The sequence below is a fragment of the Saccopteryx bilineata genome, chromosome 1 (assembly GCF_036850765.1).
Source record: "Saccopteryx bilineata isolate mSacBil1 chromosome 1, mSacBil1_pri_phased_curated, whole genome shotgun sequence".
NCBI classification, from domain to species: domain Eukaryota; kingdom Metazoa; phylum Chordata; class Mammalia; order Chiroptera; family Emballonuridae; genus Saccopteryx; species Saccopteryx bilineata.
The window spans coordinates 95,281,093-95,306,168 of NC_089490.1; the positions used below are offsets into that span (position 1 = coordinate 95,281,093).

The 25,076-nt window shown below is 42.1% G+C and overlaps 1 protein-coding gene across 4 annotated transcripts; it reads left to right on the forward strand.

The window, feature by feature from the left end:
* The first annotated feature begins 16,204 nt into the window (after positions 1–16,204).
* Positions 16,205–24,565, forward strand: APOBEC1 (apolipoprotein B mRNA editing enzyme catalytic subunit 1). 4 transcript variants are annotated; one of them, XM_066253113.1, is made up of 6 exons: positions 16,205–16,270; positions 16,581–16,779; positions 20,911–20,938; positions 22,628–23,025; positions 23,808–23,926; positions 24,363–24,565. In XM_066253113.1, exons 2-6 carry the CDS (start codon positions 16,743–16,745, stop codon positions 24,510–24,512), a joined length of 732 nt encoding a protein of 243 aa, XP_066109210.1. In that variant the 5' UTR covers positions 16,205–16,270; positions 16,581–16,742; the 3' UTR covers positions 24,513–24,565. The 4 variants fall into 4 exon arrangements, with proteins under 4 accessions (XP_066109210.1, XP_066109208.1, XP_066109211.1 ...); XM_066253111.1 differs by lacking the exon at positions 16,205–16,270 and adding an exon at positions 16,277–16,462; XM_066253114.1 differs by lacking the exon at positions 16,205–16,270 and adding an exon at positions 16,277–16,462 and having other exon boundaries at positions 16,581–16,773.
* The last annotated feature ends 511 nt before the right edge of the window (positions 24,566–25,076 follow it).

The window sequence follows — 25,076 nt, forward strand, 5'->3', positions numbered from 1 at the left end:
ATCTACATAGTTTATTTAATGGCTATATTACATCTGATTATTTAGATATGTATTTTACTTAAGAAAATGTTTATCATCGGACAATGTGTTTAGAATTTTCATGGTGAAATACTGGTATGGCTTTGTTCATATCTTCTTAGAAACATCATAGACATGGAATTACAGAATTCAAAGTATAAATTGAACCCTGGCCAGGTAACTCAGTTGGTTAGAGCTCATCCCGATGTGCCAAGCTTGTGGGGTTTTTTTAAATAAAATTTTTTATTTATTCATTTTAGAGAGGAGAGGGAGAGACAGAGAGAGAGAAGGGGGGAGGAGGAGCTGGAAGCATCAACTCCCATATGTGTCTTGACCAGGCAAGCCCAGGGTTTCGATCCGGTGACCTCAGCATTTCCAGGTCAACGCTTTATCCTCTGTGCCACCACAGGTCAGGCAAGCTTGTGGGTTTGATCCCAGGTCAGGGCACATACAAGAATCAACCAATGAGTGCATCAGTAAGTGGAACAACAAATTGATGTTTTTTTTTTTCTCTCTCTTCTCTCTAAAATCAATAAAAATAAAAAATAAAAAACTTATAAATTGTTTTTAAAAAGTATAAATAGACTCTTTTATAATTAAAATTATTTATTTATTTATTTAATTTATTCATTTTAGAGAGAAGAGAGGGAGGGGGAGAGAGAGAGGAGAGAGAGACAGGGGGGAGGAGCAGGAAGCATCAGCTCCCATATGTGCCTTGACCAGGCAAGCCCAGGGTTTTGAACCGGCGACCCCAGCATTTCCAGGTCGACGCTTTATCCACTGCGCCACCACAGGTCAGGCTAGACTCTTTTATAATTAATACAAACTATATTGATATTAAAGCAAACATGTTCCCTGGCCGGTTGGTTCAGTGGTAGAGCATCAGCCTGATGTGTGAATGTCCCAGGTTCAATTCCCAGCCAGGACACACAGGAGAAGTGCCCATGTGCTTCTCCAGCCTTCCCCCCCCCCTTTCTTTCTTTCTTTCTTTCTCTCTCTTCCCCTTCCACAGCCAAGGCTCCATGGGAGTAAAATTGGCCCTGGTGCTGAGGATGGCTCAATGGCCTCCACCTCAGGTGCTAGAATGGCTTTGGTTGCAATGGAGTGAATGGCCCAGATGGGCAGAGCATCGCCCCCTAGTGGGCTTGCTGGGTGGATCCTGGTTGGACGCATGCAGGAGTTTCTCTGTCTCCCTGCTTCTCACTTCAGAAAAAATACAAAAACCCCACAAAGTAACAACAACAAAATAAAAGAACAAACAAACATGCATGTATTATGGAGTAAAATGCAAAATTCATATGGACTTCAAATATAAAGTTCTAGCCTGACCAGGCAGAGACAGAGAAGAGAGACAGAGAGAGAAAAGGGGGGAGGAGGAGCTGGAAGCATCAACTCCCATATGTGCCTTGACCAGGCACATTGGATAGAACAGTGGCCTGGGACACAGAAGACACAGGTTCAAAACCCCAAGGTCGCTGGCTTGAGCACAGGCTCACTAGCTTGAGCATGGGATCATAGACATGACCCCATGGTCATTGGCTTTGAGCCCAAAGGTCGCTGGCTTGGGCCCAAGGTCATTGGCTTGAGCAAGGGGTCACTGGCTCTGCTGGTGCCCCCTGATTAAGGCACATATGAGAAAGCAAGCAATGAACAACTAAGGTCCTGCAACCTAGAATTGATGCTTCTCATCTCTCTCCCTTCCTGTCTATCTATCTCTCTAAATAAATAAAATAAATAAATAAAAATAAAAAAATATAAAACTTTACACATAATAGGATATGTTAAGTTATTTCAGGAAGTATGCGGTTACTTACTTCTCTTGTTAGGAGAACTAAAGTGGGAAAGTTTGTGAATCACTGCTTTAATTTCTAATTCCAGTTCTCAATACCTTAAATCAGCGGTCCCCAAGCCCTGGGCCATGGACCAGTACCTGTCCATGGGCCATTTGGTACCGGTCCGCAGAGAAAGAATGAATAACTTATATTATTTCTGTTTTATTTATATTTTAAGTCTGAACAATGTTTTATTTTTAAAAAATGTCCAGATTCCCTCTGTTACATTCGTCTAAGACTCACTCTTGATGCTTGTCTCAGACACATGATACATTTATCCGTCCTACCCTAAAGGCCGGTCCGTGAAAATATTTTCTGACATTAAACAGGTCTGTGGCCCAAAAAAGGTTGAGGACCACTGCCTTAAATCAACCTCACCATTCTCCCTGGATTATTGTTATAACTTTTCACCTGATCTTTTGTTTTTTTTTAAAGTGTAGATTATTACAATTACAAATACATGTGACAATGCCTGTATAATCCTCCAGTCTCTTTTTCCATCCTTCTAATGGACTCACCCTCCTGAGTTTGATGTTCATTGTTCTCATTCATGTCTTTGTAATTTTACTACATGTGCTTGGATCCATGAACAGCATAAAGCATAACTTCATGAAAATGTAAACTTTATAGAAACCCTATTGGAGTTTATTTTTCTATCTTTTTCTCTCTCATTTTATTATTACAGAAATTATTGCAGGTCGATATAATTTATTTTATTTTATTTTTGTTTTGAGAGGATGTTTATTACAGCTGGGGACAGTGAAACAAAGATCTAGAATAGAAGAAGCAATGGGAGAGAGCCTAGGCGGGGCTGCTGGCTCTCTAGAGACAGTATAGGGAAGAAGTGAGCCGGGGCGGGGCTGCTGTCAGCCTACTGGAGAGTCAGAGGTAAGGGCAGCTTGGCACAAGTTTAGGGGGTTAACCCTGGACAATCTGCCACCGCCCAGTGCTCCCTTGGTTGCAAGTCTTATGGGGCCCCTTAGAGTTTGGGAGAGAAAAATAAAGATGCATGCCTGACAGGGAAGAAAGACATGGCTGTGCTCCAGAGAGAGTCTGCCTAATTGATGTTTTTCATTGCTGATTAATCAATCCATTACAAGGATATCACACAATTCATTTATTCATTATGCTGTTATTGGACACAGGACATTCAAATAAATTGTTAGAATCATTTCTATAGAATGAACATAGAATCTCTTAACAATCTGTCTAGCTAGGGCAGCAGTGAATATGAACAATTTGTAAGGATAATGAATAGGCTATATAGAGATTAGAGTGTACTTCCTTGAACACGAACAAAATTGATCTTTAAAAAGCATTCTTAAAACTGACCAGGCAGTGGCTCAGTGGATAGAGTGTTGGACTGGGACGCAGAGGACCCAGGCTAGAAACCCTGGGGTTGCGGCTTGAGTGTGTGATCACCTGGCTTGAGCGTGGGCTCACCAGCTTGAGTGCGAGGTTGCTGGCTTGAGTTTGGGATTATGGACATGACACCATGGTTGCTGGTTTGAGTCCAAGGTCGCTAGCTTGTGCAAGAGGTCACTTGCTCTGATACCCCCCCCCCCCCTCTGGTTGGGGCACGTATGAGAGAGCAATCAATGAACAACTAAGGTGCTGCAACAAAGAATTGATGCTTCTCATCTCCCTTCCTGTTTGTCTGTTTCTCTCTGACCCTCTTTCTGACTCTCTCTCTGTCTCTGTAAAAAACAAAACAAAACAAAACAAAAAAACAAACAGAAACAAAAAACATTCTCAAGACTATACTTTTTGGAATCATGTCTACCGTTAATTAAAAAAGCCTTCACCCTGACAATGCATCATTTGAGTCAGAAACACTGTTCTCTGATAGATATCAGTGTGAGGCTAACTTCGGACAAATCATCATTTAGAACAAGTTAGTGGAACAATCAGGGTGATGCCAACAATAGTAATCTATATCAATATGTTTACAAAGCATTTTCAGATTATATTTATTTTTTAATGTTTATTTTATTGATTTTAGAGGAAGGGAGAGAGACAGGAACATCGATCTGTTCTGTATATGCCCTGACCAGGTATTGAACTGGCAACCTTTGCGCTTCAGAACGATGCTCTAATCAATCAAACTGTCCAGCCAGAGACAGATTATATTTGTTAAAGAAAGAGCTAAGAAATTAATGTAACAGAAGATGGATGGTTGTTTTGGTAAAGGTGACAGGGCTTTGGTGGGGCTTATGCAGCCTCAGTTCTGTCCTCTGTTTTGTGGGCCCAGACTTGAACAAGGTGTCTCATTAGCATAAAAAATTCATAAAATTTCATCTGTGAACCAGTGATCAATGTATGAGTTCACAGTAAGATGCCAAAGAAGATTCAGCAAGCACAATGTGTTTGATAGAAAATTACACGTGGAAACCTAGTAATCATCTAAATGTGTATTGGGAAATCAGAGGAAAAGAATTAGTTATAAGTGACAAGATTTTTTAATTTCTAAGTCCAGATACTAGATGAATTCTAGTCATTTCAGACCGTTCTGCTCATATTAATATTCTTCACGCCTGACGAGGCAGTGGCGCAGGGATAGAATATTGGCCTGGGACACTGAGGACCCAGGTTCAAAACCTCAATGTCAGTGTCTTGAGTGAGGGCTCACCAGCTTGAGTGCAGGGTCTCTGGCTTGAGCATGGAATCATAGACATGATCCATGGTTGCTGGTTTGAGCCCAAAGGTTGCTGGTTTGAGCCCAAGGTCACTGGCTTAAACAAGGGGTCACTGGTTTGGCTGCAGTCCCCTGGTCAAGGGACATATGAGAAACCAATCAATAAACAGCTAAGGTGCAGCAAATATGAGTTGATGCTTCTCATCTCTCTCCCTTCCTGTCTTTCTCTCTCTTGCTGAATAAAAAAAAAAATAAGTGAGGCATAAAAATCAGGACAAGGGTTATTTCCTCACCACTTTATTGCCTACTCAAAACAACATTAAAAAATATTTTATTTATTGATTTTACAGAGAGAGGAAGGCGTGGGTGGTAAGAAGTAGTTGCTTCACTCTAGCTGTGCCTTGACCTGGCAAGCCCAGCATTTTGAACCTGGGACCTCAGCGTTCCAGGTTGGCACTCTATCCACTGTGCCACCACAGGACAGGCTCTACTCAAAACAATATTAAACACTTCAACTATTATTACTAAATGTGAAAAAGGTGAAGGGATTAAGCAAAACAACAACAAAACCTCATAGACAGACAACATTATGGTGATTACCAGAGGGAAAGGGGGTGGAGGGAGGCAGTAGAGAGTAAAGGTGGGGGATAAATGGTGATGGAAGGGAACTTGGCTTGGGGTGGTGAACACACAATACTGAGTATTGATGATGTATTATAGAATTGTACCTCTGGAATCTATATAACTTTATTAATTACCGTCACTCCAATAAATTCAATTAAAAAAAGTTTTCTGTGCTTTGCTTGTGAGTGAAATACTCGGAGCATGTGTTTAAGATCTGAATCTGCTTTAATAGGAAAGGGCAAGATCTGTTTCTTTTTCTTTTTTGGCAAGAGAGACAGGGAGTGAGACAGAGAGAGGGACAGATAGGAACAGACAGAAAGAGAGATGAGAAGCATCAGTTCTTTGTTGCAGCTCCTTAGTTGTTCATTGATTGCTTTCTCATATGTGCCTTGACCCAGGGGCTACAGCAGGGTGACCCCTTGCTCAAGCCAGAGACCTTGGGCTCAAGCCAGCAACCTTGAGTTTCAAGGCAGCGAACTTTGGGCTCAAGCCAGAGACTATGGGGTCATGTCTATGGTCCCACACTCAAGCCAGTGACCCCACGCTTAAGCTGGTGAGCCCATGCTCAAGCCGGTGACCTTCAGGTTTTGCACCTGAGTCCTCTGTGTCCCAGTCCGACACTCTATCCACTGCACCACTGCCTGGTCAGGCCATAATTTATTATTTTTGTTCTTAACACCCTCCCCCACATGTAATCATAATTTTGCAGTGATTGATATGAGGGGCTTTAGGCTCCTAGAAGGGTAATTGCCCAAAGTCTCCTGGAACAATAATAATAGAATCAATAGCTATTTTAAAAGGAAAGATATAACTACCACAGGTATAAGCAGAATGCAAATGGAAAAATGACAGGGTGGAGTGACTCCATTTGAATTAAAGAAGGATGTGCCTATTCTGGAAATTTCTTACAAATGAAACTATACAATATGTGGCTTTTTATGACTGGGTTGTTTCACTGAAGATAATTTTTTCAAGCTTTATCTATGTTGTAGTATGCATTAGTACTCCATTCTTTTTTTTATCAGTGAATAATATCCTTTTTAAAAAATTTTATTATATTTTAATTTATTGGATGTACATAAATTCTAGTGTCCCCTGAATAATATATATATATATTTTTTGCATTTTTCTGAAGCTGGAAACAGGGAGAGACAGTCAGACTCCCGCATGCGCCCGACCGGGATCCACCCGGCACGCCCACCATGGGGCGACACTCTGCCCACCAGGGGGCGATGCTCTGCCCATCCTGGGCGTCGCTATGTTGCGACCAGAGCCACTCTAGCGCCTGAGGCAGAAGCCACAGAGCCATCCCCAGCGCCCGGGCCATCTTTGCTCCAGTGGAGCCTTGGCTGCGGGAGGGGAAGAGAGAGACAGAGAGGAAGGCGCGGCGGAGGGGTGGAGAAGCAAATGGGCGCTTCTCCTGTGTGCCCTGGCCGGGAATCGAACCCGGGTCCTCCGCACGCTAGGCCGACGCTCTACCGCTGAGCCAACCGGCCAGGGTGAATAATATTCTTTTGTGTGAATATTTGACAACTTGTTTATCCATTTAGCAGTTGATGGACATTTGCATTGTTGCTACCTTTGGCTATTAGGAATAATGCTACTACAAATATTCATGTACAAGTTTTTGTGTGAATATATGTTTTCTTTTCTTTAAAATATTTTATTTATTTATTTTTAAGATTTTATTTATTCATTTTAGAGAGGAGAAGGGAAAGAGAGAGAGAGCGAGAAGGAGGGACAAGCAGGAAGAATCAACTCCCATAGGTGCCTTGACCGGGCAAGCTGAGGGTTTCAAACCAGTGACGTCAGCATACCAGGTTGATGCTTTATCCACTGTGCCACCACAGGTCAGGCAAATATATGTTTTCAGTTCTCTTAGAATCACCAAATCATATGGTCTACTCTATGTTTAATGTAAGGAACTGTTTTCCAGAGTGACGGCACCATTTTCTATTACTACCAGCAATTCCATGCTAGTTCCATATCCTTATCAACATTGCCATTGTCATTTTTTTTTTTTTTATTATAGCCGTCTTAGTGGTCATGAAGTAGTAACTCATAGTGGTTTTGACTTATATTTCCTTAATGATTAGTAAAGTTGAGCATCTTTTCATACATACAATGGAATGTTATTCAGCCTTAAAAAGGAAGGAAATCTTGTCATACGCTACAACTTGAATGAACCTTGAGGACATTATATTAGGTGAAGTAAGCCAGTCACAAAAGACAAGTACTGTATTATTTGACTTATATGAGATTTCTAAAGTAGTCAAATTCATAGGGACAAAAAGTAGAATGATGGTTGATAGGAGCTGAGGTAGGAGAAAATCAGGAGTTGTTGTTTAATACATATACAGTTTCAGTTCTGCAAGATGGAAAAGTTCTGTAGATAGGTTGCACAACAATGTGAATGTAGTCCACACTATCAAACGATATAGTTAAAAATGGTTATTATGTAACCCATTTTAAAGTTTCTTTACCCTCATCTATTATCCCCTCTCTTCAGGTATTAAATTTGATATGTGTTTTCATCCCGATTAAAAATTTCAAAAAGTAAATAAAATCAATGTATTACTGGATGAGAACTGCGCCTGGAGTTGATCTGCCTCAGTCTGGCCAGTAGTGTGTGGGTTCTTGACTTTAATCAGGAAAGATTTTATAACATGAGCCCTGGTGGTTTTGAGGTATGTTTATTAAAGCTGGGGACCATGAAACAAAAGAAGGACTTAGGATAGAAGAAGCAACAGGAGAGAGCCCAGGCGGGGCTCTGCTTTGGCTCCCGAGAAGCATATGAAGGAAGCGAGCTAAGGCAGGGCTGTTTTTAGCTCACTGGGAAGTAAAGGTCACACTGACAGAGTGAGCCAAGGGGAGGCTGATGTTAGCTTACTAGGAAGTCAAAGAAAAGGCGGCCTTGGAGACAGGTTCAGGAGGCTAGCCTGGGACGCACTGCTGCTGCCTTCTGCTTCCCTGTTTGCAAGTCGCATGGGGACCCTTAAAGTTTAAGAGAAAGGAAATAAAAGTGTATGCCTGAGAAAGAGTCGAGGCATGCTCTAGAACAAGTCCACACTAAGTCTTTGTCTGGAGGGTGTTTATCTCTTTTCTGCAGGCGAGAGTCTTAGGGGAGGATTTCAGCAGAATATGTTGGCTTTCCAAGTGCATTTTAATATGCCGATGCATCAAAATGAACCTGTAGCAGAGTTTGGGATTATTATTTGGTCCGCTTCACTGTTCTACTTTATCTTAGATCTGTCTGGCTCTAACTGGGTTTTTGTTATTTGTTCCCCTGACACTATCTATCCTTGGGTTTGACAGGCACAAATGGCATTAATTGGGTCTCTGTCCTCTATCTTCCTGACAAAAGTGATTGAAGCTCTTTATTCTCTGGTCAGAGAGGAGTGGTATAAACCATTTGTTCTCAAGTGTCCTTCGTAAGAGAAGATAAGGTCTTGCAATTTACTAGCTGCCTGTAAGTTGGTCAGCTTGTTTGGCCTTCTTTAATGATCTTGTCTCAGTTTTCCTATTGCACTTGCCCAGGAATTTTCCTACTTTCCTACTATCCTGCCTCAGATTGACCATAGATAGATGTATGGGTTTAGTTCTGTGTAGAGATCTTCTATATGCTCCAAGGGATAAAAAATATTTTTTTTAAAAAATTAAGATTAAAACAATAAAATCATAAATATGAATAAAATTAGAAAAATTATAAGACAATATTGTGTGGCTATTGAACATTAGCAAAAAATGAGGAGATCCTATAATCATTCCAACAGATGCAAAAGAAAATGTGGCAAAATTTGTAACCATTCATGATAAAAATAGAACTAGAAATAGAAAAAAATCTTGTTAGCCTAAAAACAGGCATCTGTGAAAAACTTACAGCTATCATCATACTTAAGGGTGGATAACTGAATGCTTTCTCAGTAAGATTGGGAACAACACAAGAATATTCACTCTTGCCCTACCAGGCAGTGGCTGTGGATAGAGCGTTGGACTGGGACAAGGAGGACCAAGGTTTGAAACCCTGAGGTTACCAGCTTGAGTGCGGTTTACCTGGTTTGAGCATGGCTCACCAGCTTGGACCCAAGGTCGCTGGCTTGAGCAAGGGGTCACTCAGTCTTCTATAGCCCCCTGGTAAAGGCACATATGAGAAACAATCAATGAACAACTAAGGTGCCGCAACAAATAGTTGATGCTTCTCCTCTCTCTCTCTTCCTGTCTGTCTCTTCCTATTTGTCCCTCTCTATGTCTGTCTCTGTCATAAAAAAGAATATTCACTCTCACCTTCACTGTTGAATGTTTTATTTGGACTCATTAGCTGTTGGGGACTGAATAAATAAACAGGGTATTTTTGCAATCTGGACAGAGGTGCTGGGCCCAACCTCCACCTCATCTGCCTAATTAACAAAGAGCTACATCTGATTCTCGTTTGTCTCACCCTGTTCTTCGAAAGAGTCTGGAAGCTAGTTTCTTATTATTGGAAAGTTAGATGTGAGTGGTATGGTGGAGGTTGTCTTTGAGTTGCCTTGGAAACTTAATTGAATTGCTAATGGCCACGTTTTTTCATGAATAAAGGCGGATGCGCTTTTGGGAAACCTTACATTATGGCTCAGGAACAGTAGAGAGACTGTTCACCGTGGTGTCCTCCTGAACCCATCTGTATGTATATATCTTTAAGTCTCTATCATTTATTCAATTTCATACCTTTTCCTGTTCGGTACCCCGTAATAGACTCATTGTGGCTGGACCGCGACAATTAGCCATCACAATAAGGCAGCAAGAAGAAATAAAAAGGGCCTGGCCAGGTGGCGGCACAGTGGATAGAGCGTCGGACTGGGACGCAGAGGACCCAGGTTCAAGACCCCGAGGTCTCCAGCTTGAGCGCGGGCTCATCTGGTTTGAGCAAAGCTCACCAGCTTGGACCCAAGGTCGCTGGCTTAATTAAGCAAGGGGTCACTCGGTCTGCTGTAGCCCCACGGTCAAGGCACATATGAGAAAGCAATTAATGAACAACTATGGTGTTGCAACGAAAAACTGATGATTAATGCTTCTCATCTCTCTCTGTGCCTGTCTGTCTGTCCCTAGCTATCCCTCTCTCTGACTCTCTCTCTGTCTCTGTAAAAAAAAAAAAAAAAGAAGAAGAAATGAAAAGGCATACATGAGAAAAGGAAGAAGTAAAACTAGCTTTATTTGCAGAGAATATGATTATCTGCCCGGAAAACCATAAGGAATCTTACAGTTTAAAACCTATTAAAAACAGTACATTTAGCAAGTTCACAGGTTGGTTACAAGGTCAACATACAAAAATCTATTCTATTTCTATATACCACCAATGAAGAGTCAAAACAACATTTAGAAATCAATACTACTTACAATCAAATGAAAAACATTTTTTATGTCCTTTGAGTAGGTAATGATTTCATAGACAAGATCCAAAAGGCATTAAGCACAAAAAACAAGTTGATAAGTTGAACTTCACTAAAATTGACAACTTCTGGGCCTGACCTGTGGTGGCGCAGTGGATAAAGCCTTGACCTGGAACACTGAGGCTATCAGTTCAAAACCTGGGGCTTGCCTGGACAAGGCACATATGGGAGTTGATGCTTCCTGTTCTTTCTCCCTTCTCTCTCTCTCTCTCTCTGTGTGTGTGTGTGTCCCCTGACTCTTTAAAATGAATAATAAAAAAAATTGACAACTTCTGTTCTTCAAAAGACAGCACAAAAGATATGAAAAGGCAAGCCAGAGACTGAGAAAAATATATACCTAGACATTGCAAAAGAATTGCATCCATAATATATAAAGAACGCTTACAACTAAAGAAGACAACCTAATAAAAAATGAATGAAATAATTAAAAATACTTTGGAAAAGATGACACAGAAATAACTAATAAGCACATGAAAAAATGCTCGACATCATTAATATAGGAATGTACAAATTAAAATCACAGTTTCGTACTACCACACATCCACAAAAATCACTGCAACTGGAAAGGTTGACACTACCTTCCCAGGAGCGTCTGCACCTTTCCTTTCTTGGTGTGCATCTCCTAAGGGACCCTATGAGACTTGCAACCAGGGGAGCAATGGGCAGTAGCAGCTTGTCCCAAGGGAAAACCCTGAAACTGTCACCAAGTCCCCCTTTTCTCTGACTCTCCAGTGAGCTGACAGCAGCCCCGCCCCGGCTCACTTCTTTCCCATAATGTTTCTAGAGAGCCAGCAGCCCTGGCTAGGTTCTTTCCCGTTACTTCTTCTTCTTTACTTTTTTTTTTTAAAAAATATTTATTTATTTAAAATTTTAATTGGATTTATTGTGGTGACACTGGTTAACAAAATTATACAGGTTTCAGGTACATAATTCTACAATGCATCTTCTGTACACCATGTTGTGTGTTCACTCCCCCTGTCTCCGGTTGCTTCTTCTATCCTAAGCCCTTCCTTGTTTCACTGTCCCCAGCTTTAATAGACGTACTTGTGGACAGTCCTGCCGGGGGTGAGGACGACGGAGACGCAAACACCCAACGCTGGGGACCAGATCTACTTTATTCAGGAAGTAAGCTAGCTTATATGCACAGGTTCAGCCTATAGGGTGTTACAGCGTGTTCCTCAAAGCCAATGGCTGAAAAGATCAGAGAGCTGCATGGTTGGCGCTAAGTCACTTCCTTATAGCGGGTGAGCTCCCTTCCTGGGTGTGCCCAGGAGGGTTCTGGGAGCTGGAGTATTCTCACAGCATTGCATCAGCCACAGCTGCGAGGAATGCACTCTGCACTCCACCCACATGTACTCTCAAAATTAAATAAATAAATAAATAAATAGTTGACATGACCAACTGTTGGTGAGGATGTTGAGCAACTGGAACTCATATACTCCTGTTGAAACCATAAACTGGTGTAACAATTGGGCATTATCTTTTCTCTTTTTTAAAAAAATGTTTATTTTATTGATTTTAGAGAGAGGAATGGAGAGAGAGAGAGAGACAGGAACATTAGTCTGTTCCTAGATGTGTCCTGACTGGATCAAACCAGCAACCTCTGTGCTTTGGGATGGTGCTCTAACTAATGGAGCTATCTGGCCAGGACAATTGGGAATTTTCTTAAAAGTTAAATAAACACTTACCAATTTTTTTTGTTTTTTTATTTTTTATTCATTTTAGAAAGGAGAGAGAGAGAGGAGAGAGAGAGAGAGAAGGGGGAGGAGCAGGAAGCATCAACTCCCATATGTGCCTTGACCAGGCAAGCCCAGGGTTTCGAACCGGCGACCTCAGCATTTCCAGGTCGACGCTTTATCCACTGCACCACCACAGGTCAGGCCAAACACTTACCAATTTAATCCATCAATTCCACTCCTAAATTTTTTACCCAAGAGAAGAGAAAAGAATGTTTACATAAAGAAGTGTACACGATGTTTATGTCATCCTTATGCATCATAGCCTTAAATGAGAAATAACCCAAAGTTCATTAGTGGTTGAATGAATAAACAAATTGTAGTTTACTCATACAAAGGAATTTAACCAGAAAAAAAAAATTGCCCTCTGGCACACCTAATCATATACATCAGTTTTACAGAAAAACTGAACAAAGACATTGCATGATGGCATTTGTGTGAAATTACAAAACAGTCCAAACTAGTGTATAGTGACAGAAATGTCAGTGACTGTTGGGGACAGGGAGTAGCAGGATTGAGAACTTTTTGGGTGACAAGAATCTTAAATATCTTGATTGTGGAATGGTTATATAAGTATATGCATATATGTTTATTTATTATTACTATTTTTAAATTTTTATGCATTTATTTGGACCAAAGATGATATATGCTAGGAGGTACAATCTCAAATGTTCCCAATGATACATTTCTATAAACTCATAAATTTCTAGGAGCAGGACACTGACCTATCTTCGATCTCTTTTATAAACAATGAATGCCATGACAGTCTATCACATCTGGTAGTTCTGAGTTTTCTAAACAAAACAGAAGATGGATCAAGCATGAAATAAGAATTCCATTAGAAACAAATTTAAATTATACACCACCTTAACTGCTATACCTGTGTCACCTGTGGGTGTGTCTTACTGTATTAGTTTCCTGTAGCTGCTATAACAAATATCCACAAACTTGGTGTAAAACAATGTAAATTATCTCACAGCACTGGTGGTCAGGAGGGCAAAATAGGGTCTCATAGGGCTAAAGTCAAGATGCCATCAGGCAGCATTGCTTCATGAGGCTGTAGGGAAGAGTCCATTTCCTTGCTTTTTCTAGTTTCTGGTGGTTGTCCTCATTCCTTGACTCATGATTCCCTTCCAGACAGTAATGACATCACTCACATCTCTGTTTCCATCTTCATTCCTTCTCTGACTGGCTCTTTTGCTTCCTTCTTTTAAGGGTTTGTGTGACTGTATTGGGAATGCCCAGATGTTCCAGGATCAGCTTCCTCCCTCAATATCTAATCACTTCCTCAAAGTTACTTTTTTTTTTTGTATTTTTCTGAAGCTGGAAATGGGGAGAGACAGTCAGACAGACTCCCGCATGCGCCCGACCAGGATCCACCCGGCACGCCCACCAGGGGCAATGCTCTGCCCACCAGGGGGCGATGCTCTGCCCCTCCGGGGCGTCGCTCTGCTGCGACCAGAGCCACTCTAGCGCCTGGGGCAGAGGCCAAGGAGCCATCCCCAGCGCCCGGGCCATCTTTGCTCCAATGGAGCCTTGGCTGCGGGAGGGGAAGAGAGAGACAGAGAGGAAGGAGGGGGGGGGGGTGGAGAAGCAAATGGGCGCTTCTCCTATGTGCCCTGGCTGGGAATCGAACCCCGGTCCCCCGCACGCCAGGCCGACGCTCTACCGCTGATCCAGCCGGCCAGGGCCCTCAAAGTTACTTTTATCTTTCGATGGAACATACTTATAGGTTCCAAGGATTGAAAGGTGAACGTCTCTGGAGTCATTATTCTACCTACCACACATAAAATTCTTGGCTTTGGAAAGACCTTTATGTATGATGTGGCCCTTCTGTTTCTCCTTCAATTCTCACCTGCCACTCCAAACAACTGCTTTATCTTGTGGAGGCTCCAGCTTGACATTCATAATTAAGAAAAATCTATTTAGCTCTCAAGTGTTGGGTTCATAATAAGATTTGAGATTCAAAGTTTAGGGGTTGTAGATTTAAGACCCTAGATGGAGCCTTAGGTCTTGAGAGTGACCTCAATTCTGGAGTATGTACTAAAACCAAGAAGAGCTTGACCCAGTTTTGGGCAACAGGGGGAATTGGCAATAAAGATATGTATAGTGTTCACTTTTTTTTTTTAATCAAAAAAAAATTTCAGGCCCTGGCTGGTTGGCTCAGTGCTAGATCATTGGCCTGGCGTGTGGAAGTCCTGGGTTTGATTCCTGGTCAGGGCACACAGGAGAAATGCCCATCTGCTTCTCCACCCCTCCCCCTCTTGCTGTCTCTCTCTCTTTCCCTTCCTGCAGCCATGGCTCAACTGGAGCAAGTTGACCCCAGGCACTGAGGATGGCTCCATGGCCTCTGCCTCAGGCGCTAAGAAGAACTTGGTTGCTGAGCAATGCCCTAGATGGGCAGAGCATCATCCCCCGGTGGGCTTGCGAGTGCTTCTTAGTCAGGGCACATGCAGGAATCTGTTTCTGCCTCCCTTCCTCTCACTGAATAATAAAAAAACCTTTTTTTTTTCAATTACAGTTTACATTTGTTGGGCAGATAAAATGTATTATGCTCACTTTGTTAAAGAGGCCTTTGCCCAGGTGATATTAATGTGTGTTGAGAATTGTAGCCTGGGGCTTGGTTTTGGGATTAAGCCTTTCCCACCCTTTTTTGATGTAGGGTGGTACAATCCAATCATGCCTCAGAGGTGACTTTGTATTAGAGACTTCCCTACTTTGTATATTGGATTAGAGGTTGTGAAGCTACAGTATAAAGTGGGGGCAAAACCGGAGTTTGCGCTCTCGGTTCCTGAGATTAGAAGAGAGAGCAGAGGAGAGCAGAGAAAGGCCACGTGGAGGAGGCCAGGAGAAGCAGCCAAGATGGCGGAGTGCTGAGTGAGATGCCAGTTTGTGTAGAGTTTGTATCTGGGATAAGGAAGGAGATGGGGAACAGAGGTGAATAAGTCTGGTGAGCTAGAAACCTTTGATTCTAGGAAACTCGGATAAGTCAGTAGCTTTGTGAGCACTGAGTGTGACTGGGTTTTGGAGCCCAGTGTGTATTTTTACTTGCCCGCCGGGTGCAAAGCTAGAATTAAAGACTATGGCCCACCAGTTTTTGGCTCCGCTGTTTCTTTGCCGACTGTCCGAATCCAATGCGAACCTGCGTGGAGCAGAAGGCTGCTGTGATAGTGGCTCTGGCCTTGGCTGCTGGCTTTACAACATTCAATTTAATTTTGTATTAGTGTCAAGAGTACAGGATATTATCATATATTTTACAAGGTGATCCCCCTGATACTTTCTAGTCACAAATTTTAACATTGCATTCTCGCATTTGGACAACAGAGAAGAGAAAAATCACAAAGTATTGTATTCCTGAGGTCAGATTATGCACGGCACTCTCCCATTCTGGGCTTCTCTCCCTCTCCACTCCAATGGGCGGGCGTAAGTGCCTAATATAGGTTCATGTTTAATAGTTCCCCAAAGTGCTGTGGCTCAGCATCTTCCCATCTACTTTCACTAGCACCCTGTTTGTCTTTTTCCCAGAATATTTTTAAAGAGCATTTGAACAAAGGGGACACTTTTTTTTCCCAGACACCTGGGCATCTCCCCAATGCTTTGTTGGCAGGTTATTCTTTAATCAACAAGGTTGTGGGATAGCCACGTCATCACCCCGTTTTGCATGTCAGGAAGTAAGGCACAGAGGGCCCTACAGGGGTCATGGTAGTCATGATTTCTCAGGCAGAGGAAGTGGGAAATGTACAGTATCCACTTTTAGAGAAGGATAAAAAAAGTAAGTGGACTTGACTTTACATTTAGCTTCAGCTTCAAGAAGGAAGAGAGATCACCTAAGCTTTGTCACTTAATTACCTGACTCAGAGACCAAAGTCTTTCTGATTTTGCATCTATCAGAGCCCCTCCTATTTTCAACAAGAAAATGCTCTTTGCATTTGGGGCAAAGAGCAAAATAAGAGGAAGTTATGAAAAATAGCTCGAGGACAAGGCCACAGTCTTCACCAGGTAACACTGGAAACCTTCAGGGGACAGAAACAGATCTAGTCTTTCTTCTAATTGTTTTTCCTCTGTTCTCTCCCTGAAAGAATCATGTGTCAGTCTTGCCTTAACTTTAATTTAAAGAACAAGTTTTTTTAAAATGAGATATTATTAAGAGAAGAAAAAAAACTATTATTAGGGAAGAACTTTGTAATTCAGGTATCAGAGATTTACTCTATAGGATTAATTATTTGCAGCATCAGCTTTCTTGTCAACCCATTGATGCAAACCCCACACCAAGTTCTCTCTTAATTTGCTACCTATTCGTACAATCTAGATATCCAGTAAGTGCCTGAGACTCAGGAATGAGTCATCCTCTGCTCAAGCTGGTGGCACCGGTCACACCTGGAGAAACAATGTAAAGCATGTTGACAGCAGGAGCAGTCGGCATACTACATAGCTCCACGGGGAGAAGAAATCCAGTGACACGGTGCCTGCCATGGCTTCTGATGAAGGCCCAATGGATCGAGGTCCTGGTAAGCTTCATATTTTTGAGAAATACAGAAACTCTCTGTGTGTGTGTCCTGCTTGTGTCCTTGGGCATTTTCCAACTTTCCTATTGATTACTATATTAATATTATTCTTTTTAAAATATAGTTTTATTCAGTTTGTTTTAAAATTATCTACCTCCTTGTAGGCATTAATTTAGGAAGGGGATTAATCTGCTGAAATTTTGCCAGAGTGGTGACTGGCTGTGCTTTGTTAAATAAGATTTACTATTACTATTTTTTTTTTTTTAATAGGGACAGAGAGAGAGTCAGAGAGAGGGATAGATAGGGACAGACAGACAGGAATGGAGAGAGATGAGAAGTATCAATCTTCAGTTTTTCGTTGCAACATCTTAGTTGTTCATTGATTGCTTTCTCATATATGCCTTGACCATGGGCCTTCAGCAGACTGAGTAACCCCTTGCTCGAGCCAGTGACCTTGGGTCCAGGCTGGTGAGCTTTTTTTTTTGCTTAAGCCAGATGAGCCTGCACTCAAGCTGGCAACCTCGGGGTCTCAAACCTGGGTCCTCCGCATCCCAGTCTGATGCTCTATCCACTGCGCCACAGCCTGGTCAGGCACTATTACTATTAATACTAACTATGCACATCCATAAATAATTTTGTTCAAATGACACAAAATCAATGCTTGTTTCATCATAATAAAAAACTAAGGAAAATCTACACCTATTAAATAATAATTTAAGATGACTACAGAAATGATAGCTCAGACATGTTAATTAATTGAGGTATAGTTAGTTAACTTTAGAATCATTCATGGGAGATTCTGAAGTGTGAACCCATCAGGCTGTGGAAGGAAATAATTTTCGGATGAAGAGGATTCTAGAGGGGTAGAATTTAAGTTGACAAGAGAAGGCAATTCTAGATTGGTTGACACAAAGACTTTGAAATAATTTACAAAACTTGTGTTTAGAATATACTGAGTAAACTGGTTAGGATAGAGAAGGGTTTGTGGAAATAATCCACAGTGAAATTAGAAGGCAAATCTGAAGGGATAGTCTAAAGGGCCTTGAATGCCAGGCTAAGGACATTAAGGTTGATCTATTGATATTTTGTAACAGAAAAATCTCTGGAGAACTTGTGAATAGCATAGAAATAACTGAAATAATGCTTTACCTGGCATTGATGCCTTTTGGAATGGAAGCAAGGAGACCAGTAAGAAGACTGTTGCAAGAAAGTGGGCATGGCATGACTGGAGATAATATAAATATTAGACTTGGGTTTTAAGAAACAATATTTTTTTCCATTATGTATTTTTTCTATTAAAATTCTCTTGTAAGTGTCATGTTGGGGGAAAGACTAAAGATATTATTTAGTTGAAGAATGTGGTTAATTTCCTTGGACTTTCCTAAAAAGGTGGTGTGTTTTCTCCTTGAAACAATCCTGACTCAAGTAGTTGGCATCTTTGTCTTGTATCCTAGGGGTAGATCCTAAGAAGATATCTCACGCTCTCTTTCACACTGCTGCTTCACCTCCTTCATTTATTTATTTATTTATTTATTTATTTATTTATTTATTTATTTATTTATTTATTTATTTATTTTACAGAGACAGAGTGAGTCAGAGAGAGGGACAGACAGACAGGAAGGGAAAGATATGAGAAGCATCAATCATCAGTTTTTCGTTGCGACACCTTAGTTGTTCATTGATTGCTTTCTCATATGTGCCTTGACCGTGGGCCTTCAGCAGACCGAGTAACCCCTTGCTTAAGCCAGCAACCTTGGGTCCAAGCTGGTGAGCATTGCTCAAACCAGATGAACCCGCGCTCAAGCTGGCGACCTCAGGGTCTCGAACCTGGTTTCTCCACATCCTAGTCTGACACTTTATCCACTGTGCCACCGCCTGGTCAGGCTATTTTTATTTATTCATTTTTAGAAAGAGAGAGAGAGAGACAGAGAGAGAGAGAGAGATTGGGGGAGGAGCAGGAAGCATCAACTCCCATATGTGCCTTGACCAGGCAAGCCCAGGGCTTCGAACTGGTGACCTCAGCATTCCAGGTCAACGCTTTGTCCACTGTGCCACCACTGGCCAGGCCTATTTAATCTCCTTTAAAGGAAGTGTCTGGCCCTGGCCGGTTTGCTCAGTGGTAGAGCGTCGGCCTGGCGTTCAGGAGTCCTGGGTTCGATTCCCGGCCAGGGTACACAGGAGAGGCACCCATCTGCTTCTCCACCCCTCCCCTCTCCTTCCTCTCTGTCTGTCTCTTCCCCTCCTACAGCCAAGGCTCCATTGGAGCAAAGTTGGCCTGGACGCTGAGGATGGCTCTGTGGCCTCTGCCTCAGGTGCTAGAATGGCTCTGGTTGCAACAGAGCGATGCCCCAGATGGGCAGAGCATCGCCCCCTGGTGGGCATGCTGGGTGGATCCCGGTCGGGTGCATGCAGGAATCTGTCTGACTGCCTCCCCATTTCCAACTTTAGAAAAATACAAAAAAAAAAAAAAAAAAAAGGAAGTGTCTTTCAATCATTAATTAATATGACCTTATTATGCAGGTATGGCCTCTGTTTCTATAAGGCCCCTTCTTGAATGAATCATCTGGTTCAAGGGCCCTGAGTTGGATTAAGGTCTGAAGAGCACTCATTCCAAGGTGTCAGCCATCTCTTTTCTGAGTGCTCCAATTCCCGATAGCTTCTTCTTTTTTCTTAATGTTCCTTCTTTTAAGGTCCATTTTTCAGGTCATAGAACAGAGTTTTTTAAATTAAAAAAATTTTAAAAATTGATTTTACAGAGAGGAAGGGAGAGAGCAAGAAAGAGATAGGAACATCAATCTGTTCCTGTATGTGCCCTGACCAGGGATTGAACCTGCGATTTCAGCAAACCTGGACAAGATGCTTATCCACTGAGCACTGAGCCAGGGCTGTCTATACCAATTTAAATTCCCAGCAGCAATGTATGAGAAATCCAGTCTTTCTCTATATGTATTGATATATATATATAAACATATAATTATAAATATAGACATATAAGATATAAATATATAAATATATTGATATATACAGATATATGTATATATATTTAGGTAGATAGATAGCTATTTTATAGTGGAGTAGATGTATAGTGAAATTCATTCAGTCATTTACTCAGTAAATATTTATTACTAACCACCATGTTGCTGGCAGTGTGTTAGGGTCTGGCACATGATGTACATAATCCATATCTCACATAATTTACAATTTGGTGTCCTTATAGGCATGTGAATAGGTAATCATAATGTAGCATGATAAATGCTATGATGAGGAGGTACAGGATGCTTCCTTAATAGGAATTACACCTAGGAGACTCTGAACAGTGACATTTCCATTGCATTTAATCATTCTATTGGAACCTTAGGGAGGATTACCTGGTTTGGGCAAATAGATTTCAGCAGAGCCTTTAAAAATCTTGCTTTTCTGCCTGACTGGGTGGTGTCGCAGTGGATAGAGCATCAGACTGGGATGCGGAAGACCCAGGTTCAAGACCCCGAGGTCGCCAATGTTGCCAGCTTGAGCGCGGGCTCATCTGGTTTGAGCAAAGCTCACCAGCTTGGACCCAAGGTTGCTGGCTCAAGCAGGGGGTTACTCAGTCTGCTGAAGGCCCACGGTCAAGGCACATATGAGAAAGCAATCAATGAACAACTAAGGTGTTGCAACGAAAAACTAATGATTGATGCTTCTCATCTCTCTCCGTTCCTGTCTATCTGTCCCCATCTATCCCTCTCTCTGTCTCTATAATAATAATAATAATAATAATAATAATAAATCTTGCTTTTCTGATACAATGAGCTAGTCCAATCCAATTATTTCAGGACTCTTCTAACTCCATTTTCTTTCTTTATTTATTCATTTTTAGAAAGGAGAGAGAGGGAGAGAGAGAGACAGAGACTAAGAGAAAGGAGAGAGAGACAGAGAGAGAGAAGGGGGGAGGAGCTGGAAGCACCAACTCCCATATGAGCCTTGACCAGGCAAGCCCAGGGTTTTGAACCAGCGACCTCAGCATTTCCAGGTTGACACCACAGGTCAGGCTAACTCCATTTTCTTATATGGCTTTAGAAGAATAGAGCATTTTTTTTCTTAGCAACTCGATTTGCATATGGCTGTTATTTGACGTACTCATCTCTTGGTCAACAGATCCTTCAACTGGTGATCCCACTTTGAGGTAAGAATAATACAGTCATATTGTCCATTTAATTCAACCAAGAGTAAGTGTGTATTAAAGAATCAAGGACTAGTGCTCGCTTTGGCAGCACAAGATTTGGAGGACATAGCTTTCTTTCCTTCTTTCTCCCTCTCTTTCTCTCTCTCTTTCTCTCTCTCTTCCTTCCTTCCTTCCTTCCTTCCTTCCTTCCTTCCTTCCTTCCTTCCTTCCTTCCTCCCTCCCTCCCTCCCTCCCTCCCTCCCTTTCTTTTTTTGTATTTTTCTGAAGTGAGAAATGAGGAGGCAGAGAGACAGACTCCTGCATGCACCCGACTGGGATCCATCCAGCATGCCCATTCGGGGGTGATGCTCTGCCAATCTGGGCCACTGCTCTGATGAGACTGAAGCCATTCTAGTGCCTGAGGTGGACGCTGTGGAGCCCTCCTCAGTGTTCGGGCCAACTTTGCTCCAGTGGAACCTTGGCTGCGGCAGGGGAAGAGAGAGACAGAGAGAAAGGAGAGGGGGAGGGGTGAAGAAGCAGATAGGCACTTCTGCTGTGTGAGTGAGAAATATTAGAATGAAATAAGCTTATAACTCAAACCATATTGGAAAGGAGAGTCCTTTCCAATGCCCTGTGCCCTGGCTGGGAATCGAACCCAGGACAGCTACACACCAGACTGACGCTCTACCATTGGGCCAATGGCCCAGCGCCGGACTATAGCTTTCTTTACTGTTCTCTTCCTCTTTTACCACACTCCCATTTTTTTTTTTTCCTTTTCAACTTTATTTTCTATGACTATTGCTTTTTCTGTCTTTATTTCTATGCCTTTTGGTTTTTGTTTAAATAAATTACCTTCCAGCTTTGTTCTGTCTTACGATTGCTATTCTCTCTTTAAATCACATGTTTTTATAGTCATTAGTGAAAGGTGCAAGGAACTGATTCATCACTTTGGTTTCAGCTTTCTATTTTATATTATATGCCCATTTTCAAGACATATCATTATAACAGAGAGACTTTTGTCAAGGGATATATTACCTCCCGATGGGTGGAAAAATTATGTAATAAATGAATATAATACTTTAGGGACGAGTGAGAAATATTAGAATGAAATAAGCTTATAACTCAAACCATATTGGAAAGGAGAGTCCTCAGCATAGTCCCGTGTCTCCTGAGTCACAGCTTTGACACACAGAGTGTTAAATCTAAAGCTGCCATTTAGAGCAAGTTGAATTTCTTTCTTCTGAGGTATTGGTATACAGAATTTAATATGGAGGAATCCTGAGGCTAAATTACTTTCTTCTCAGGCTGGTCAGTAGAATTTTGTTGGTAATTTGAGGCTTCTACACTTGACAAAAAATCTCGTTAGGGTCCATTTAGGAATAATAAATATTTACAATTGGGACATGGCACCTCTAATAGTGAGATAGAAAGATTTGAATATAAGGAGAAAAGGGACACATTTAAGACTAACAAGCAGTGGGATAGAGAGCGTGGAAACCAAATAGCATGAGTTGGGAAAAATCTTTTCACTGTGTGATACAAATTTCGATAATTCAAGTGGACCTCCCCAGGTAACTTTAAGACAGGGAAAAAGAAGTTTCCCAAAATGTCAAGTTTGAGATTTGCCTTATAGAAAAGGGAACGATAAAATGATTTTTAAAACTTTTCTAAAAATTGCATGACAATGCAGGGGTGCTTTTTATATTTTAGGAGAAGAATTGAACCTTGGGAATTTGAAGCATTTTTTGACCCCAGAGAACTCCGTAAAGAGACTTGTCTGCTCTATGAAATCTGGTGGGGCACGAATCACAAGATCTGGCGACACTCAAGCCAAAACACCACCAAGCACGTAGAAGTCAATTTTATAGAAAAAGTTGCTTCAGAAAGACATTTTTGTTCATCCACCAGGTGCTCCATCATCTGGTTCTTGTCCTGGAGTCCCTGTTGGGAATGCTCCAAGGCTATTAGAGAATTTTTATGTCAAAGACCTGGTGTGACTTTAGTTATTTATGTAGCAAGGCTTTATCACCACTTGGATCAACAAAACCGACAAGGACTCAGGGACCTCATTAACAGTGGTGTGACTATCCAGATCATGAGAGCCCCAGGTAAAAACAATAAACCAAGAATCTGAAGTGTTGATGAGAGACTGTGGTGGTGGTATGTTTGTAGGCCAAGAGATTGATTACCCCAGAGTGGAAATCTCAGAAGTAAAACTTCAAAGTAATATGAAGAAAGACAAGGTCTGTAATTCATAGCAGAGCAAATATAAAAATATGACTTCTTTCTCTACTTTGTCACTATGGCCACTCAGCCAACTTCAAATGAACTGCTTTGCTCTTTTTTTTTTTTTTTCATTTTTCTGAAGCTGGAAACCGGGAGAGACAGTCAGACAGACTCCCGCATGCGCCCGACCGGGATCCACCCGGCACGCCCACCATGGGACGATGCTCTGCCCACCAGGGGGCGATGCTCTGCCCATCCTGGGCGTCGCCATGTTGCGACCAGAGCCACTCTAGCACCTGGCGCAGAGGCCAAGGAGCCATCCCCAGCGCCTGGGCCATCTTTGCTCCAATGGAGCCTCGGCTGCGGGAGGGGAAGAGAGACAGAGAGGAAAGCGCGGCGGAGGGGTGGAGAAGCAAATGGGCGCTTCTCCTGTGCCCTGGCCGGGAATCGAACCCGGGTCTTCCTCATGCTAGGCCGACGCTCTACCGCTGAGCCAACCGGCCAGGGCCCTGCTTTGCTCTTTTTATGGATACTGGGGGAGTCTTGCCCATCTGTAGTAGCAAATAGGCTTGTTAACATAGATATGGTATATATTTAAGTTCAGCTTTCTTTAAGTAACTTTCTTTTGTGTTTGTTGAATGAACCAAGATTTGTGCTTCTTTAGAGTATGATCACTGCTGGAGGAATTTTGTCAACTACCCACCTGGGGAAGACACTCACTGGCCAAGATATCCACCCCTGTGGACGGAGCTGTATGCGCTGGAACTCTACTGCATAATTTTTGTGAGTTATTTTAAAAGTCACAAATTCTGATACAAAAAAAGCATCCTTTTTCAAATTCTTCCCTGATAATTTTGACATACTTTCCCCACCATTTGCATTTATATTGGACCTTCTTTAACTACTTGACTTATCTAAAGAAAATGTAAGACAGTCTCTTTGTGAAAAATAAGTGAGAAAGATGAATGGAAATACTGGTTTAAGATATATGTGAACTCCTTATTAATTAGATATTGTTATTATGACAACACATATTGGCTCTACAGAATTGCAGATATTCTCCTTTCCCATATTGGTGTGTAATTCTATTGAAGAAACATGGGTGTGCCACCTGTATTCTCTTGAGAGTAGTTCAATGGTCTTCCAACTGATGTTGCGAGATATTTGTGGCAATGATAGGATTAAGAAAAATATTATCTTAATGTCGTTTCTATTTCAGAGTCTCCCTCCCTGTTTAAGGACTTCAAGAAGACGTCAGAAACAGCTTACATGGTTCAGTCTCAGTCTTCAAAATTGCCATTACCAAATGATTCCACCCCATATCCTTTTGGCTGCAGGGGTGATACAACTTCCCGTGATTTGGAGATGAATAGAACGATTCTTCACGGACAATGATGATTCATTAAAGACAGTGCCATTAAATCTAGATATTTTCAACTTCTGTAACAGTAAAGTCACAAACTATAAATTATATTAAAGAATAAAGAAAACCGCCCTGGCTGGTTGGCTCAGTGGTAGAGCGTCGGCCTGGCGTGCAGAAGTCCCGGGTTCGATTCCCGGCCAGGGCACACAGGAGAGGCGCCCATCTGCTTCTCCACCCCTCCCCCTCTCCTTCCTCTCTGTCTCTCTCTTCCCCTCCCGCAGCCGAGGCTCCATTGGAGCAAAGATGGCCCGGGCGCTGGGGATGGCTCCTCGGCCTCTGCCCCAGGTGTTAGAGTGGCTCTGGTCGCAACAGAGCGACGCCCCAGAGGGGCAGAGCATCGCCCCCTGGTGGGCAGAGTGTCGCCCCCTGGTGGGTATGCTGGGTGGATCCCGGTCGGGCACATGCTGGAGTCTGTCTGACTGTCTCTCCCCATTTCCGGCTTCAGAAAAATACAGAAAACAACAACAACAAAAAAACCCCATCCCATTTATAATAGCATCAAAAATAAAA